This window comes from Myotis brandtii, unplaced genomic scaffold, assembly GCF_000412655.1.
Source record: "Myotis brandtii unplaced genomic scaffold, ASM41265v1 scaffold116, whole genome shotgun sequence".
Classification (NCBI taxonomy): domain Eukaryota; kingdom Metazoa; phylum Chordata; class Mammalia; order Chiroptera; family Vespertilionidae; genus Myotis; species Myotis brandtii.
In genome coordinates, this window is record NW_005354010.1 from 3234448 (window position 1) to 3249825 (window position 15378).

Genomic DNA, 15378 nt, shown 5'->3' on the forward strand with positions numbered 1-15378 from the left:
ATTATTGATTTTTTACAGAGAGGAAGGGAGAGGGATAGAGTTAGAAACATCGATCAGCTGCCTCCTGCACGCCCCCTACTGGGGATGTGCCTGCAACCAAGGTACATGCCCTTGACCTGAATCGAACCTGGGACTTTTCAGTCTGCTGGCTGACACTCTATCCACTGAGCCAAACCGGTTAGGGCTCTCTGAAGCATTTTTAAAATGAGTTAAAGCTAACATTCGCTTAGGCAGCTGGCAAGGGAAATATTTTGTTACTTGGTGATCCTGAATTCAAGTACCAATAGCAATGTATTTCATACTTTTATGAACAGAAGACTTTGCAGGATAATCGGGCTGTAGAAAAAATAACTCATGGAGAAGTTCTACACATGGATAAAGGGAGTGGAAAAACATTTCTCATACTTCAAGATTCATTTAATAATTTCTCCTTTGTTCAAATGGGTTTGTTATATATTGGGCATTGAACACCTTCTAAAAAAGTTAAGTATCTGTGGTAAAGGAGACTATGCTGAGAGAGCTCACTGAGTGAGTCTGATTGGGAAGTAGTAGATTCAAGATCTCACTGAACGTAGGAATCAATACTTAGAAAAGTACTTACTATTGCCTCAGAACACCTAAATAATATTTCTTTTAGTGCCACAAATTAATAGAGTGATTTGGGGCTAATCACCTATCATCCTTAAGCCTAATTTTCCTTATCTTCAAAAAGAAAGAGTCAATTCGATTACTTTAAGGTCCTTTTTAGTTCTAGGTAACAGAGGAGCTTATGTCTTGGGATTGGTTTATCTATGTATTGTACTAGACTTTATTTCTTGGACTCTCAATACCTGAGGATTCAACTTAAGTCTTCATTGTACTGTGACCTATAAATACATTTTCTAGATTCCAATTGTCAACTTTCCCAGACATCATCATAAATTCTCATCAATAAACATTTATTGCCCTGCCTGGTTAGAGCATCTGCCCTCAGACCAAAGGGTCTCAGATTTGATTCCTGGTCAAGAGTACATATCTCAGTTGCAGGTTTAATACCCAGTCTGGGTGTGAGCAGGAGGCAACTAATCAATGTTTCTCTTTCACATTGATGTTTCTCTCTCTCTCTCTCTCTCTCTCCTCTCTTTCTCTCTTCCTCTCCTCCCTCCCTTCCCTCTAAAAAAATCAATGGAAAAAATATCCTCGGATGAGGATTAAAAGAAAAATAAATAAAGCATTTAGTGGCCATTAATGTGTACAGAATACATGAATTAGAGATGTATATGTAATCATACAATTAATAAGAAACATATGTAAGATTGGAACTAACCAAAGATCTTTCCAGAGAGTAGGAGTCCTGTAGCTTGGCTGGCTTTTGTTGGAATGCTGTGTATTTTTTAGTCTTGGCTTCATCCATGATCTTCACTTGGCTTTGAAAAAGAAACAAAATAATTATGAAAAATGTATTTGTCTTTATTAAGTTGCTCAGTATGGCTATATTATTTAGAAATATTTCCTTTTTAAAGCAGCTCATATTTTTTTGTTTTATTTTTTCTTCTTTTTTAAATTTATCTTTGTTGAAGGTATTACAGATGTGCACTTTGGTTTTTTGTTTTTGTATTTTCCCCATTGACCCCCTCCTCCCTGCACCCACCTCTTCCAACCCTTTGCCAAGAATCTTAGGCTTTTGATATAACAAATAATTTGATAGATGGGTACTATAAAAATAAAATATGTTATTCTCATATGCCTTTAGATAATTAAATGCAATCCTATAAAATAAAAACTTAATATGCAAATTGTCCCCTTGACCAGGAGTTCAGTCAGGAGTTCTACCAGGGGGCGGGGCCAGCCCACCAACCACCTGTGGCCCCTCCCCCCAGTCGGCCCCACCCCTAATTGGCCCCCCACCCACCCTGATCAAGGGTGGGGCTGGCCGGCCAACCTCCTGAATCCCCTCCCCCTGTCCGGCCCAGCTCAATTGGCCCCAATCAGGGCGGGCCAGCCTGGCCGGACCCCACCCATGCACGAATTTGTGCACCAAGCCTCTAGTTCATTATAAAAACAAGTTGTGGCCCTGGCCAGTGTGGCTCCGGGTTGTAGTTCTATTGGCATCTCAGTGCCAGGGCAGGAGGCAACCAATCAATTGTCTCTTTCGCATCAATGTTTCTCTCTCTTTCTTTCTCTCTCTCCCACCCTGCCATCTCCCTTCAACTCTCTCTAAAAACCAATGGAAAAAATACCCACAGGTGAGTATTTACAAATACCAAAAACAAAAAAACAAGTTGTGCTGAGCAGTAAAAATAAAAATACAGTAATCTGTTGGAAATGTTAAAAAGTTAACTTGGAGAAAAGAAAGAAAGGCAATAATAAGCTACATTCCTCAAATTTTTTTCCAATTTTTCTCAACAGTATTTACCACCAAGGCTAATTTTAATTAAGGACAATTATTTTAGTTTGCTACACTGAATAGTTAGATATTAGGCTTTTAGGATCTTTAGTTCTCAGCCCTTTCCCATCTGTTTGATTAAGGCTGTTCTTCCCCTGAGCACTCAGATAAAAATCACTAATATTGAGATCAAAGTCCTCAAACACCATACACTAATTTAAAATTGCATGCAAGCCTTAAACTGGTGTTTAATACCTCCATTCTTTTCCTCTGTAGGCATTTATGTCCATGTTCCAGATCCTTACCCAGGAAGGATGGGTAGACGTAATGGACCAAACTCTAAATGCTGTGGGACACATGTGGGCACCTGTGGTTGCCATCTATTTCATTCTCTATCATCTTTTTGCCACTCTGGTGAGTTTAGCACTTTTTTTCAATTATGTCTTAGAATTCATAATGGGATGAGCATCAACAGATTTTTTGGCCTACATTCAATTTCAAAATGGAGCCAGAGAACCAATGTAGAATAGTCTGGTTGGATAAGGTCCCTTCCATTCTAAATTTCCAGGGATCAATGAACTCCTTCAGGAACTAGATTTCAGATTTAATTAGGAAGTTGTCTCTATCAGGTACAAGTGTTTGCATGAGGGAAAACAAGACAAAACAAAATAGAAATCTCACATTTGCATACCGATTTAAACATCTCTAATCATTCACATCCAACATGATCTAAGGATCAAACCAGAATTATGTAATTATTATTATTTTTAACTTTGTATAGACACTCTCTTCAATTTCATTCCATCTTCTTCACAGCTGTAATTAAACTGAAGATAGCAGCTGGAGACCTCAGGATCCAGTCAGTTAATTAGAAATCAGCTCAGTGTTTTTTGCTATGTGGAACAGAAAGAAACTGACGGGGGAAAAATAAAACACATAGCTGAAAATATTTTTAAAGCACAATAAAAGCTAATACTAAATCCAAGAAAAAAATTGACTTCTGTCACACAGAGTTTTCCCCTTAATGTATTTTTATTAAAAACAAAGAAAAAATGCTATGAAATGTAGCCTATTACATACTAAGGGATGTAATTCTCATGTTTTTCTAATGAGAAATGTACATCTCTATGTAATAAATTGATGCATATTTAAGAAGCAAACTTAAGCTCTACACTTATGTTAAAAGTTCCAAGTTAAGGATTCAGAATGGTACCCTTTATTATGAATACATGAAATAAAAACAACTGCTATTACTTATTGAGAGGCAAAATGTTTCACAATTTTATTCCTAATGTTTGGTACAACCAAGTTAGGTAATATTCCCATTTTACAGATGATGAAACTGAGGTTCAGAGGAGTTAAGTAATTGGCCCAATGTCACATGGAGTGTAAATGTTAGAGTCAGAAAATTCCCAGGTCTGCCTGGTCTCAAAGCCTATGGTCTTGCAACTACTTATTGCTACTTCCTTCGGTTATGAAACTTACTATTGTCAGTGAAAATATCTGCATCAAATCAAACCTCTGCCCAAGAGTCACTAAAATAAAACAAATTACATATGAGCTCTAAGGTCCCTTCCAATTCTAAATATCTATGAATCAAACAAGTGCTTGAGAAACTAGATGTTATATTACAGGTTGCATTTGCTATAGGCAAAGGCTTTTAAAACTAAGACATGTTTATCAAAAAGTATATTGGGATGCATTGTTATGTGGTGTAAAATCTTGGGTTCAAACAGTAAAATCACAAAGAAATAGTTTGGGCATTTTTTTATATGGGGTAACTTTTAAAATATTCACAAAAGGAAAGAACATTGAGTAGTGGGAATGGAGGTCTGGCTTCCAGAGCCAACTCGGACTGTGCTGGTGTTTCCAGGACACTTGGCCCTGAGGTCTTTGTATGCTCCTTTCCAGGCCCTTTAAGTCTGTGTCTGTCATTATTTATTCATTCATCATTAATTCACTCACTCATGAATTCAACTAATGTTTATTAGGCACTTATTATGTGTTTATGTTCCTTTAAAACTATGGAAGACCTTGGAGAGTGTTGATCATGGGTTAAATGCAGGACAGATATGATTGAAATCATGAATTATGAGAATAATCTATGTAATTGTTTTTCTATTAAAACAATATAATTGTTGCCAGGCCGGCGTGGCTCAATGGTTGAGCGTCGACCTATGAATCAGGAGGTCATGGTTAGATTCTCTGGTTGTGGGCTTGATCCCCAATAGTGGATGTGCAGGAGGCAACTGATCAATGATTCTCTCTCATCATTGATGTTTATCTCTCCTTCTCCCTCTTCCTTCCTCTCTGACATCAATAAAAATATATTTTAAAAAATAATATAATTGTTTGCTAACCTAGAGATATAGTTTTGATTCTTAAGACTGAGACTCACACATTGTGAAAGCAGAAAGAAAAACTATCTAGTTTTTCAAGTAAACTTCTTTTTTTCAAGTGAACTTCTACAGGGATTGCTAATATAATAAAATATTTTGTTAAATCTGTACACAGACTACTTGGGTAGTCTAAATTTTCCTTACTGGGCCAAAACATGGCACTGATTGTGGAACCTGGAACACTTCTGAGGATTCCTGAGATTCACCTGAGCCTTTAGGAACCCATCAAGCACAGCTTGAAAACCATATCTAATTTCATCCCTTCATTCAACTGATTTAAGTATCTGCTCAAAACACTTATTATAATTTCATTGTTGTTTCCTAAAGGTAGCTTTTAGTTAAAACTGAAAATTGAAATTTTTCGTTCTGTTATTCATAATTTTTTCAAATCTGTAAAGCAATTGAGAATTGAAAAGTCAATGAGGGTGGTCTAGTAAGTGTGGCCGAGTACAAGAGTATGGAGTTGGAGTTCAAAATCTAGATTCAGGCTCTAGCTCTGCTGGTCACTAGATATGTGACTTGGAAGAACCAGACAACTTCCCTGATCTCTGTGCCATGTTATATCTGAAACTGAAGATAATAATGCCCCACACCTAGTGCCCAAGTTTGCCACCTCCATGTGAGTTGGACTTGTATTTTGAAGGAGATTTCAGCCATGAAATAGTGGATGATCATAGCTGTCCACCAACACTGAGTGCCTTTCAGTCTAAGTAAGATGGTGTGTGCATTTAAAGCTGTATATTAATGAATGCTAAAATGTTCTTATGTTACTTCAGATGTTTTCAATATATAGATGTAAAGTATTATCGTTCAGTTTAAAGTATCATGTATGATTCTTCCTGTACCAAGTTTCTCTCTCCCTCCTTCTCCTTTCCCCACACAATGATCATTGTCTCCCAGACAGTGAATATGATGAATTTGGTATGAATCCATCTTCCAGTTTTAAGTCATATTTCACTAAATTTAACATATTATCAACTGTAAGAAGATTCTTATTTTGTGTAACATTAAAAAACAACAACAATTAAACGATACACATAGATGATAAGGTGCATCCCATTTTCAGAGTTGTTAAAATGTGAAAATAAATGTGTATATTAAATGAAATACAGTAGTTTCCCACACATGTACAGTATACAGTATAGGCATCTATTTAAAATATACAGTGTTTTTAAATTTAAGGTTATCATCTACAAACATTTTCCAGTGGTCATCAACCGGTGGCCTGAGGACCACTGGTGGTCCGTGAGGTCTGAAAGGTTGGCGACCGCTGTATACCATTCATTTTTAACATTAATATTGTTTTTAGTTTGAGAAGTGCTACTGTAGTGTGCTGATGACCATCCTGGTGGAGGCACCTGATGTCCCAGTTCTCTACTCTGATGACCACACACCATTCTGAGGCCAAGTTATATTTGACCAGGTGTTTCCCTCCTTACAAATCATTAGTAGCAGCAACTTTCAAAATAAGTGATATCAAACTCTACATTGGTTGTCAGTTGAATTTCTCACTTAATATTGTTTTTTGAAATCTTTTTTTAAAATATATTTTATTGATTTTTTACAGAGAGGAAGGGAGAGGGATACAGAGTTTGAAACATCGATGAGAGAGAAACATCGATCAGCTGCCTCCTGCACACCCCCTCCTGAGGATGTGCCCTCAACCAAGGTACATGCCCTGACCGGAATCGAACCTGGGACCCTTCAGTCCCCAGGCTGACGCTCTATCCACTGAGCCAAACCAGTTAGGGCTTTTGAAATCTTTTTATCTTAGTATACATAAAGCTCATTTGGTATATATCGTCATGAATATATGAATTATGACTGAATATACCATGTTTGTTTATCAGTTCCCTTTGCCGTGCATATTTTGGTTGTTTTATAATGTTGCGACTAATACATTTGTACATTGTGTCCCCTTGTATGAGAGCCTCTCTAGGGTATATGCTAGAAAGTGGACTCTGAGATTTGAATACTGCCCAAATGTAACACAGGTCTGCAAGCCATACCAAATCTGGTCAACAGGCTTTATATGCAGTCTGTGAACTAAGACTGGTTTGTGCATTATTAAATGATTATGTGAGTACCTGTATAATATCTTAAATGTTGCCTGTTGGCCCTCAAGGCCTGAAACATTTACTCTCTCTACCTTTCATTTGAGGACTCCTGCTCTATAAGCAAGCTCCACGAACTTGCCCTCCCAAGAGCAATGGTTGGGAATCCCTGTGTGCTTACATTCTCACTTATGGTTGACATTGTTAAGCTTTTAAGGTTTTGACAGTCTTGTAAGTTGAATGATGGTATTACTTTTCCTTAACTTGCATATTTGCATTTTCATAATTTTTAATAAGGGAGCACTTCTTCATAAGATGGCCCTCCTTTAATAAGGGCCATCTTCTTTGTGACTCACCCAATCATATGCTTTACCTATTTTTCCAAAATCTAGTTTGTCTTTTTTAAATGCATGTGTTGGAGTAGTACATATATTGTTGATATTAATCCCTTGACTACTATATAAATGTCCTTCCTGAGGCAGTGTTCTGTTATTCTAATTTGTGATATCTTTTTGTTATTGCCATAATTAGCTAGCTAATACCAATACTAAGAAAAAAGCAGAGGGGAGGCTAGACATTGTAAGTAGGGTCATCTGGGCAGCTTCACAAGGAAGCAGCAACTTCATGCTCCCCAGAGAACCACTAGTCTAGTCCATTCCCTGTAGATCACTGGGGGAAGGAACCAAACAAAGTGGGAAGTGGACACGTGTGCAGTGAAGTTGGGGTGCCATAGGAAACATGCTTACCTGTCATCAGTCTAATCTGGAAAAAAGATATTTGGCTAGAGGGTGGAGCACGGCAAGCGCATGAAATCTTGGAAGGTTAAAGTCCCCAGACAAAGAATTATTTCTCTCTTGCTTGCCCCCTGCTCCCTTGCACTCTCTTGCTCTGTGGCCCACAGTCACCCATGCGCCTCCGTAACAATGTGACCTTAAGCAGCCGCATGGCTCATGGCCATGCAGACCCCACACACAATGGACTGCAGCTGGGAACACAAGCTAAGCTGGACTGGACTGTGCTTTAATACGGAGCAGAGACTCTGGGCAGTGGCTTTAATCCTAGCCCTGCTGAAGACAAGGTTGGACTTTTCCCCTGGCTGGACAGAGGGAAATGGGGCTTTGTAAGGGAACCCCCTTAATATTATATCATCAATAAAGCTTTCCACAATACCTCATCTTCCCTGGGGGGCCTCAGGAAATTCTTTCCCCAGTGGCACCCCAATAATTCCACTTCCACTGGCAAGAGGTGGGGACACAGAGGGCACCCCACCAATAAATTTTGATGCAGGCAAACTATCAGTTTTTTACTTATTGTCAGTAGTTATTTTGGACTCATGCATAAGATATTCTTTCCCACCCTGAGGTAATAAAAAGATTCTCCTCTTGCTTCTAATTGTTTTAAATTTTTGCCTTTTGATTTTAGGTTTTTAATGCATTTCAAATTCTGTTTATATGTGGTATAAGTTAGGTGAAATATACTGCTTAAGTATAACTCAAATTGACTTTTCTCAAGCACATTTATGTTAAAATTTTAAAGCTTTGAGATATTTAGTTGATTTCTCTGACTATGAACCTAATGCAAAAAGGTCAGTTATTCAGATATTTAAATTTATAAGTGATTTTTGTAATGAGAACTAATTAATTCAGTTAAAGAGAACACTCTATAACCAAACTAAAACTGAGAGCATTACTTCTATACTACCCCAAAGTCTAGGGACTGAAGTCACTTCCCTGGAGATTTTGTTTAAAGTATGATCAGCAATTGTTTTTTCTTTTCTTGTTTATCCTCACACTGACCATCACTGTAACAGGTTCTATTAAGTTAGCTCAATTTGATTCTGTACAGTTTTATTAAATCTCTACCATGTGTAAGTACTAACCTATATCCTAACCAAAGTGTGAAGAGCTTAATCCCTGTCCCCTTTGGGTCTACAAATAGCACATCAATAGGACTAGTAGTCACAAACAAACCAACCAATAAAACCTGTGATTCAAGACCTAGTGATACAAGTGATAATGCCATGAGTACATGCTTCCCAGTCATTCTGGCTCTATATGATCCGAAATGGTGTTTAAAATATTGACAGTAAAGCAGCCAGACATTGTTTGTGGACCAACATGTAAATATGTGCATGGAGGTTTCTTTTAGCAAAATACTGCAGAACATTACAACTCAAGTGAAAAAAAAAAAGTCTACATAAATAGACAAGCTCTGATTGTTTTTTATCCACACTGGCCAGTGGTGCCGCACAACTGGTGAGTTTCTGATTTAGTCTTCCCAGGGACTGGCATGAAGCAAGCAGCAAAAAAAAGAAAAAAAATGTTTCGCTGTTTGTTCTGGCATAAAAAAACAACAACAGGCTATTCAATCGCTCCCTGGGGGCGCCAATTTTTCAGTGCACAATGAAAATCAAGCTTAAGTGTTTAGCAAATGCATATTCATAACCATTACCTATTATACTCTTAAAATTTCTCTCTCATCTGCCTGGTAGTATTCCGTATTTCTATCCTGACTGCAGTTTGCCGAATGATTGTGAAATGCATCTTTTTCTTCACTTTTGCCAATGATTTGGGGATTAAGGACTGAGGAAAGACTCTATTTTTTATTCTCAGTGGTTTCCCCTTTATTATTGTTTCAAAGGAAAGCCCTGTGATGTGAATACTGAGAGAGAAAATGTAATTAAGCGTCCATTGTGGATAGTCATTTTGTTACCTTTGAAGTGCTTAAATTAACATAGCAATCTCTTGATTTTGCTTCTGCAGTGGCAGCTTTCTGAGAATAGTCATATTTTTCTGACAAAAATGGGCATTCGAAGGTGTAAATTAAGTAACTTGATTTTATAGAATTCATTTAAAAGTGCATCTGTGTCTAACATTTCCCATTTTACATTGCTCTGATTACATTTGACTTTTTGTTGACCTATATAAAAAATGAGATTGTTTCCAACTACAGCCGGCAAGATGCCTTAGGAGAGCATGATTATAAATGGTAAGAAGGAAAAGAAAAACCCAAGATTGTGGGTGTTGACTAGATACCGGCTATGCTCCTATTGCATATTAAAAACTATTTTTAAATAGAAATTATGATTAGAGTATATATATAGTAGAGAAAGGAATAAGATTAAAGGTGATATTTCAGCCAAAGGGCTATCTTTAAGCTATCTAAAAAGGAAAAGAAAGTAATAAAAGTAAACTTTAGAAAAGACGTGAAAAGGGAAAGGTACATAAGGCTGGGATGTAACTATACGTAGGGTTGGGAGAATGCAAAATAGGATATGCAGCTACAGAGACAGAAATCTTCAACCAAGTGAACCCATTCTAAAATGGTAAAAAAATAAACCACACCTTTCAGGAGTCTGAATCACGATAACCCAAAAGTGAGTCTGCGGTAAAGTACTATATTGGACAGAATGGTCATGTCCGAATACACTTGGAGGAAATAATGATACTAGCAATACAACTTCTGTAGTTTATTGAATTTTGCTGAAATGTACTGTGGATAAATGCAAGGAAACAAGTTTGTCTATGGTTAAATGTATAAAACTTGAAACACTTTGAATACCTAGTGAACCCTTAGCTCAGGTTAGTCTGGCTTTTTCAGAAGTGTATAAGGCATGAGGGGAGTAGTTAGAAAAAGAAAAGAGGGAGCATAAGGACTTAGTGTAGCTGAACACCTATTAAGACTCTGGGGCAGAAGCCATATTGAACCTGGACAAGCATGCTTTGAAATCTAAGCTAGAAGGTCAACATCCCACCAATATGTTACTGTCATTCCTAAAAATTCTAAGAAGGATCCTTGCCAGGCTTCCAGAGACCTGATATGTGGCCTTTTCCACACTGAATGCATTGCCAATTCTAAAAATACCTTGAGGATGGGCATTATAGTCTGAGGAAAATAAAGAACTAAATACCTGGAAATTTTTAATAGTTATTCTCAATGTTTTCATTGACATTGGTGATTCATAAGGTTTCGACAGTGGTCATAAAATAGGGAAGTGACCGTATTACATCAGTTGTATATTACGTGGTAGAACAAATGCTTGTGTTGCATATTCATATAATGGAATGTTAGAGACCTGTTAAAAGTGGCAAGTAGCCAATGCATGAATGTATATGTATATATATGAATTTCTTTTTTGAAAGCATTGCACAAATGAAATACTGCTGTGTTGAAACTATGTACCCCTTGTGCTTTAAAAAAGCTCAAGAGGAAATGAAAGGATATATCATTAATCTTTATTCCCATGGAAATTACATCATTAAAAAATAGTGATATAGATTTGGTGCCACATTACAAATTTAAAGATTATATAAACCTAAGTATAAAAAAATAGGGCAAAGTAGGTTGGTTGCATAATTGAGAACTGGCAAAGTGTAAAGGTATTTAATGCAAATGATGAAGCTCTTTGATTCAACATGGCAAGTCCCTGTAAAATTTCCTTATAATATTAATAACATTTTAATATAAACCTGTGAGTCACACTTAAATGGTTGTGGGAAACCTTTTGGCACTTGTAAGTAGTTAAACATTGAAAATAAGACTCAGACGTCAATGTAATGGGTCCAGATTATTAATGAGCATTAACTCAGCTTTGTATAAAGCCAGAACAAACAAATAAACAGGAACTGAGCAATGGTTCTTGCTTTCAGAAAAGGGATTCATCCCCCACTCCTAGGACTTTCAATACCATGCATTGGGACGTGACAGACCCACTCCAGCCAGCACCCTCAGTCCCATTCCACACAGCACTGGGTTTGCAGGAAAACAATATGTCTCATTGACAGTGTAAATTAAAAGTGATGGAACCCAAGCTGCCACCCTCTTCATTGCTATTTATGTATCACAGTGGTTACTGCCATCCTATTAGTCTGAGAAAAGAACCACAAAGTAATTCTCACCTCCTCAGGACCAGCTGCAGACCCATCATCCTGCCTCTCCTACATCATCTGTCTCTATTCCAAAGAAAGTCAAAGGCAGACTTTGGTCACCTCTGAGCCTGAGTGCCAAGGTGTCACCTTATCACAGTGCCCTTCAATTAGGAACATGGCCACAAGGATCAAGCTAAAAGTCCTTGTGCAAATAGTTTCGGGAAGAAACTCAAGCTCCACATATATTTTTAAATAGTTTCTGGTTTTGCCATCACATTGTCATGTTAATTAAGCAGTGATGCCTAAACATTGCAGGATATTTGTTGAATGAACTTCGGCTGAAGGATAGTTTCCAGCAAACTATAAACTTTCTCTTATATAATACTTCAATTTAGTGCCAGCACCTTTCCCAACAGCTTGTCTCAATTCTGTAAGCATGGGGCTTTCAAGCCTCTGCAGCATTTTCGCTAACAAAACCAAAGCCTTTCCTTTTTGAGTCTTGCCTTCTCTCTACCATGAACATCAAACTTTTATCTGCATGACAAGGAGAAAGTGCAGCTAGCATCCCACAATTATCTTAATGCCGAAATTATCCTTCTCCTTGGTATGTTGCTGTCTTGGTAATACAGGGTTGGGCTCAGTGCCTCACAATCTTAAATGAGTAGTGTTCAGAAGATGCACCTGACCCATTTGTCCAGATGAGCTCTCAGAAATCTAAATGCTCAGATGGCACAGAAATAAATGTGTGATACTCTGCTTGGGTTTCATTTCTGTTGGTCGATCTTCACACTTGTGTGGACCCCCTCAGAACCTCCACTCCAATCTTACTTCACACTCCTGCTTTCTGAGAGGAAAAGAGAATGTTTTCTGGGATGGAACATGAAGGAGACAGAAATCTCTGGAAAGAGGCAGTGAGGTAAAGTGTGTTTTGGTGGTAGGGTGACATGCCACACGCAGGGGCAACAACCTGGGTGTGCTTTGACATTCAAGATTTGTCTTGTACCCACTTCTTGTCTGAACTTGGGGGGAAATAGCCTCACTGGGGGACCCACATAGACAAGGGGAAACCTGGACAGAGTTAGGTAGCTGCCTGAGAGGTCTAGGTAGAGAGAGGACCTAAAAGATCCCCTAAGAACAAGTCTCCCATACTTCCTTCCTGGAATGGTAGAACTTCCAAACTTCCTTGGGAGTTGAGAATCAGTATATAGGAACAACACCAGTGAAGCCAGAAACCAGATGGGGAGCTGAAGGGGTTGAGTGGTGGCCCCCAAAAGATATGTCCATGTCTTAACTGCAGAACCTTTGATTGTGACCTCATTTGGAAAAAGGGTCTTTACAGATGTAATTAAATTAAATGTCTTATGATGACATCATCCTAGATTATCTGGTGGGCCCTAAATCCAATGACAAGTGTCCTTATAAGAGATATATACCAGGTAAGCACAAGATATAGGGAGAAAGAGAAGGCCACATTAAGACAGGGGCAGAGATTGGAGTGATGCAGCCACAAGCCAAGGACACCTGGAGCCACTAGAAGCTGGAAGAGGCCAAGAAGGACCCTCCCCTGCAGCCTTTCCAGGGAGCACGTCCAGCTGACAACTCGATTTTGGACTTCTGGCCTCCAGAACTGTCAAAGAATATGTTGTTTCAGGCCACCAAGCTTGTGCAATTTGTTAGAGGAGCCTGAGGAAACTAAAACTAACACGAAGTGTCACTAAGAATCAGAGATCTTAGCAGGGGCTGTAGGAGCTGAGGTAGTGACTAATTCAGCAGCGAGAAAGCCCAGAGTCCCCAAAACAAGCGCCATGGCTTCCCCTGAAGTGTGACAGAGGAAAGGCCACATGGCCACAGCAGACCAGGTGCTGATGAGAATCACATCCTTGACTTTAAATCAGCCCTAGAAAGAAAAGGAGCATTTATTCCAATGTAACTGAGTTTTACAGGACGGAATGGGATCTAGCAAGATTCAGTTTTCTGCTATCAGTGCAAATGGAGGGCTTATGGACTAAATTAAGTTCATTTGTAGTAATAGCAAGAAAATTATTTTAGTTTCCAGTATCTAAGTTTATGTTCGCATATTTTTATATGGGCTATACCATACACCAGTATTGCTGATGAGAGTTAAATGAAAATACAGTAGCTGCAATTTGTTGAGCCACACAGCTTGTGGCTGGTAGAGCCTACCTGCTAAGGGAGGTCCCCAACCACAATGCTCTTTTCTACCAGGCTTCCAGCCTATGTCCACTATATTCAATTGTGAACTTCATCATGGTGAGTGCAATATTGCCTTTATTTTCCTGGCCAGGCAATGTCTGGCACATCAGTGGAGTCCAATCAAATGCCTGTAGAATTTAATCGAATAGCCTAACCTCACTGTCCTTAAGTAGCCTGCCATCTGTCTGGTGTTGGGGAAATAATTAAAAATAAAATCTGCCAATCCGGAAAATCTCTCCACCTAAGCAGATGAGAAAGAAAACAATTCTATTATTGGATGAGCACTAAACCAGGCTGCTATGGGCATCACAGGCAACCCGCTAAGAGATTGCAAAGACAGAAAGTAACTCACCCTTTTATACATATCCCCACATTACATCCATGTTCTCAAGATGGAAACAACAGTCCTCAAGTAAAAAGACTCTGCAGAACCATTTGTCAAATACAGTTCCCTGTAAATTCCCCCCGGTAATTGGGGTGGTCATCTGTGGTAGCTAATTGCCTTTATCCAAAGGAAAAATCCAACTTCTCCATGACAAGTTGGGTAGTTTTGTAAGAGGTGGGGCCAAGTAGCTAAATTACACACCCACTAGGGGTGCTATTCCTGGGTTGTAAAACAGAAGAGGCTTGTTTAGAACTTTAAAAAAGATTTGTATACATCTCGAAGAGACGGGAAGAATTTACAAGGACAAAGGTTTCTAAGGAAGTGCTCTGAAAGGGGAGGCAGTTGCTTTCCCTTTTTTCATCAGGGAATTTTTTTATTTTTTAGATTTTTTTTTTGTCCTTTCACTGGAAAGATAGGAAAATTGGTTAAATTAGAACACAGAGTCTGCCCAAGTGCCAATGAGTGATAGAAGTGGTGTGAGACAGTCATACTCCCAAAAGACCTTGAGGAGGACATCTCCGAATCTTGGGCGAGGTTGGCAAGAAAGGTAGACTCCTCCTCTGCTGTTACTTGTCATGACAACATCAAGATAAACATCAAGGTCATGGGAAGGGAGCTAAACTTGGAGTGAACTATATAATGTCCAGTTTAGAGTATAATGGCTGGTTTAGAGTAAGCCTGAATGTATCTGTGCCCAGATGCCCATAGTGTGGCAGACATGGGAAGATCAGTAAAAATCTATTCTGTATCTTCTTTAAGTTCTGGTAAAATCCCAAAGGACATGCGATGAAAAGGAAGGGTACTGGTACTTGTCCCAAGCCAAGCATATCCTGTCAAAATGTAATAATGTTTTAGAGGCTTCTTTATCCTTGTTATATTTTCACTAGAGGCCCGGTGCAAAAAATTTTGTGCACTCGGGGGGTGGGTGTCCCTCAGCCCAGCCTGTGCCCTCTTGCAGTCTGGGACCCCTCGGGGGATGACCACCTGCTGGCTTAGGCCCGCTACCCGTGGGATTGGGCCTAAGCTGGCAATCAGACATCCCTCTGGCAGCCTGGGAGCCCTCGGGGGATGTCCACTTGCCAGCAGGGAGCAG

General features: G+C 38.9%; 1 protein-coding gene across 4 annotated transcripts in view; it reads left to right on the forward strand.

Annotated features, from left to right (window-relative positions):
* NALCN (sodium leak channel, non selective) overlaps positions 1-15378 on the forward strand; it is a 298496-nt gene that overhangs the window by 162069 nt on the left and 121049 nt on the right. For all 4 annotated transcript variants that reach the window (XM_005858192.2, XM_005858191.2, XM_005858194.2 and 1 more), the window contains exon 14: positions 2642-2779. In XM_005858192.2, coding sequence (XP_005858254.1) covers positions 2642-2779 — 138 coding nt within the window. The remainder of the gene's footprint in view (positions 1-2641; positions 2780-15378) is intronic.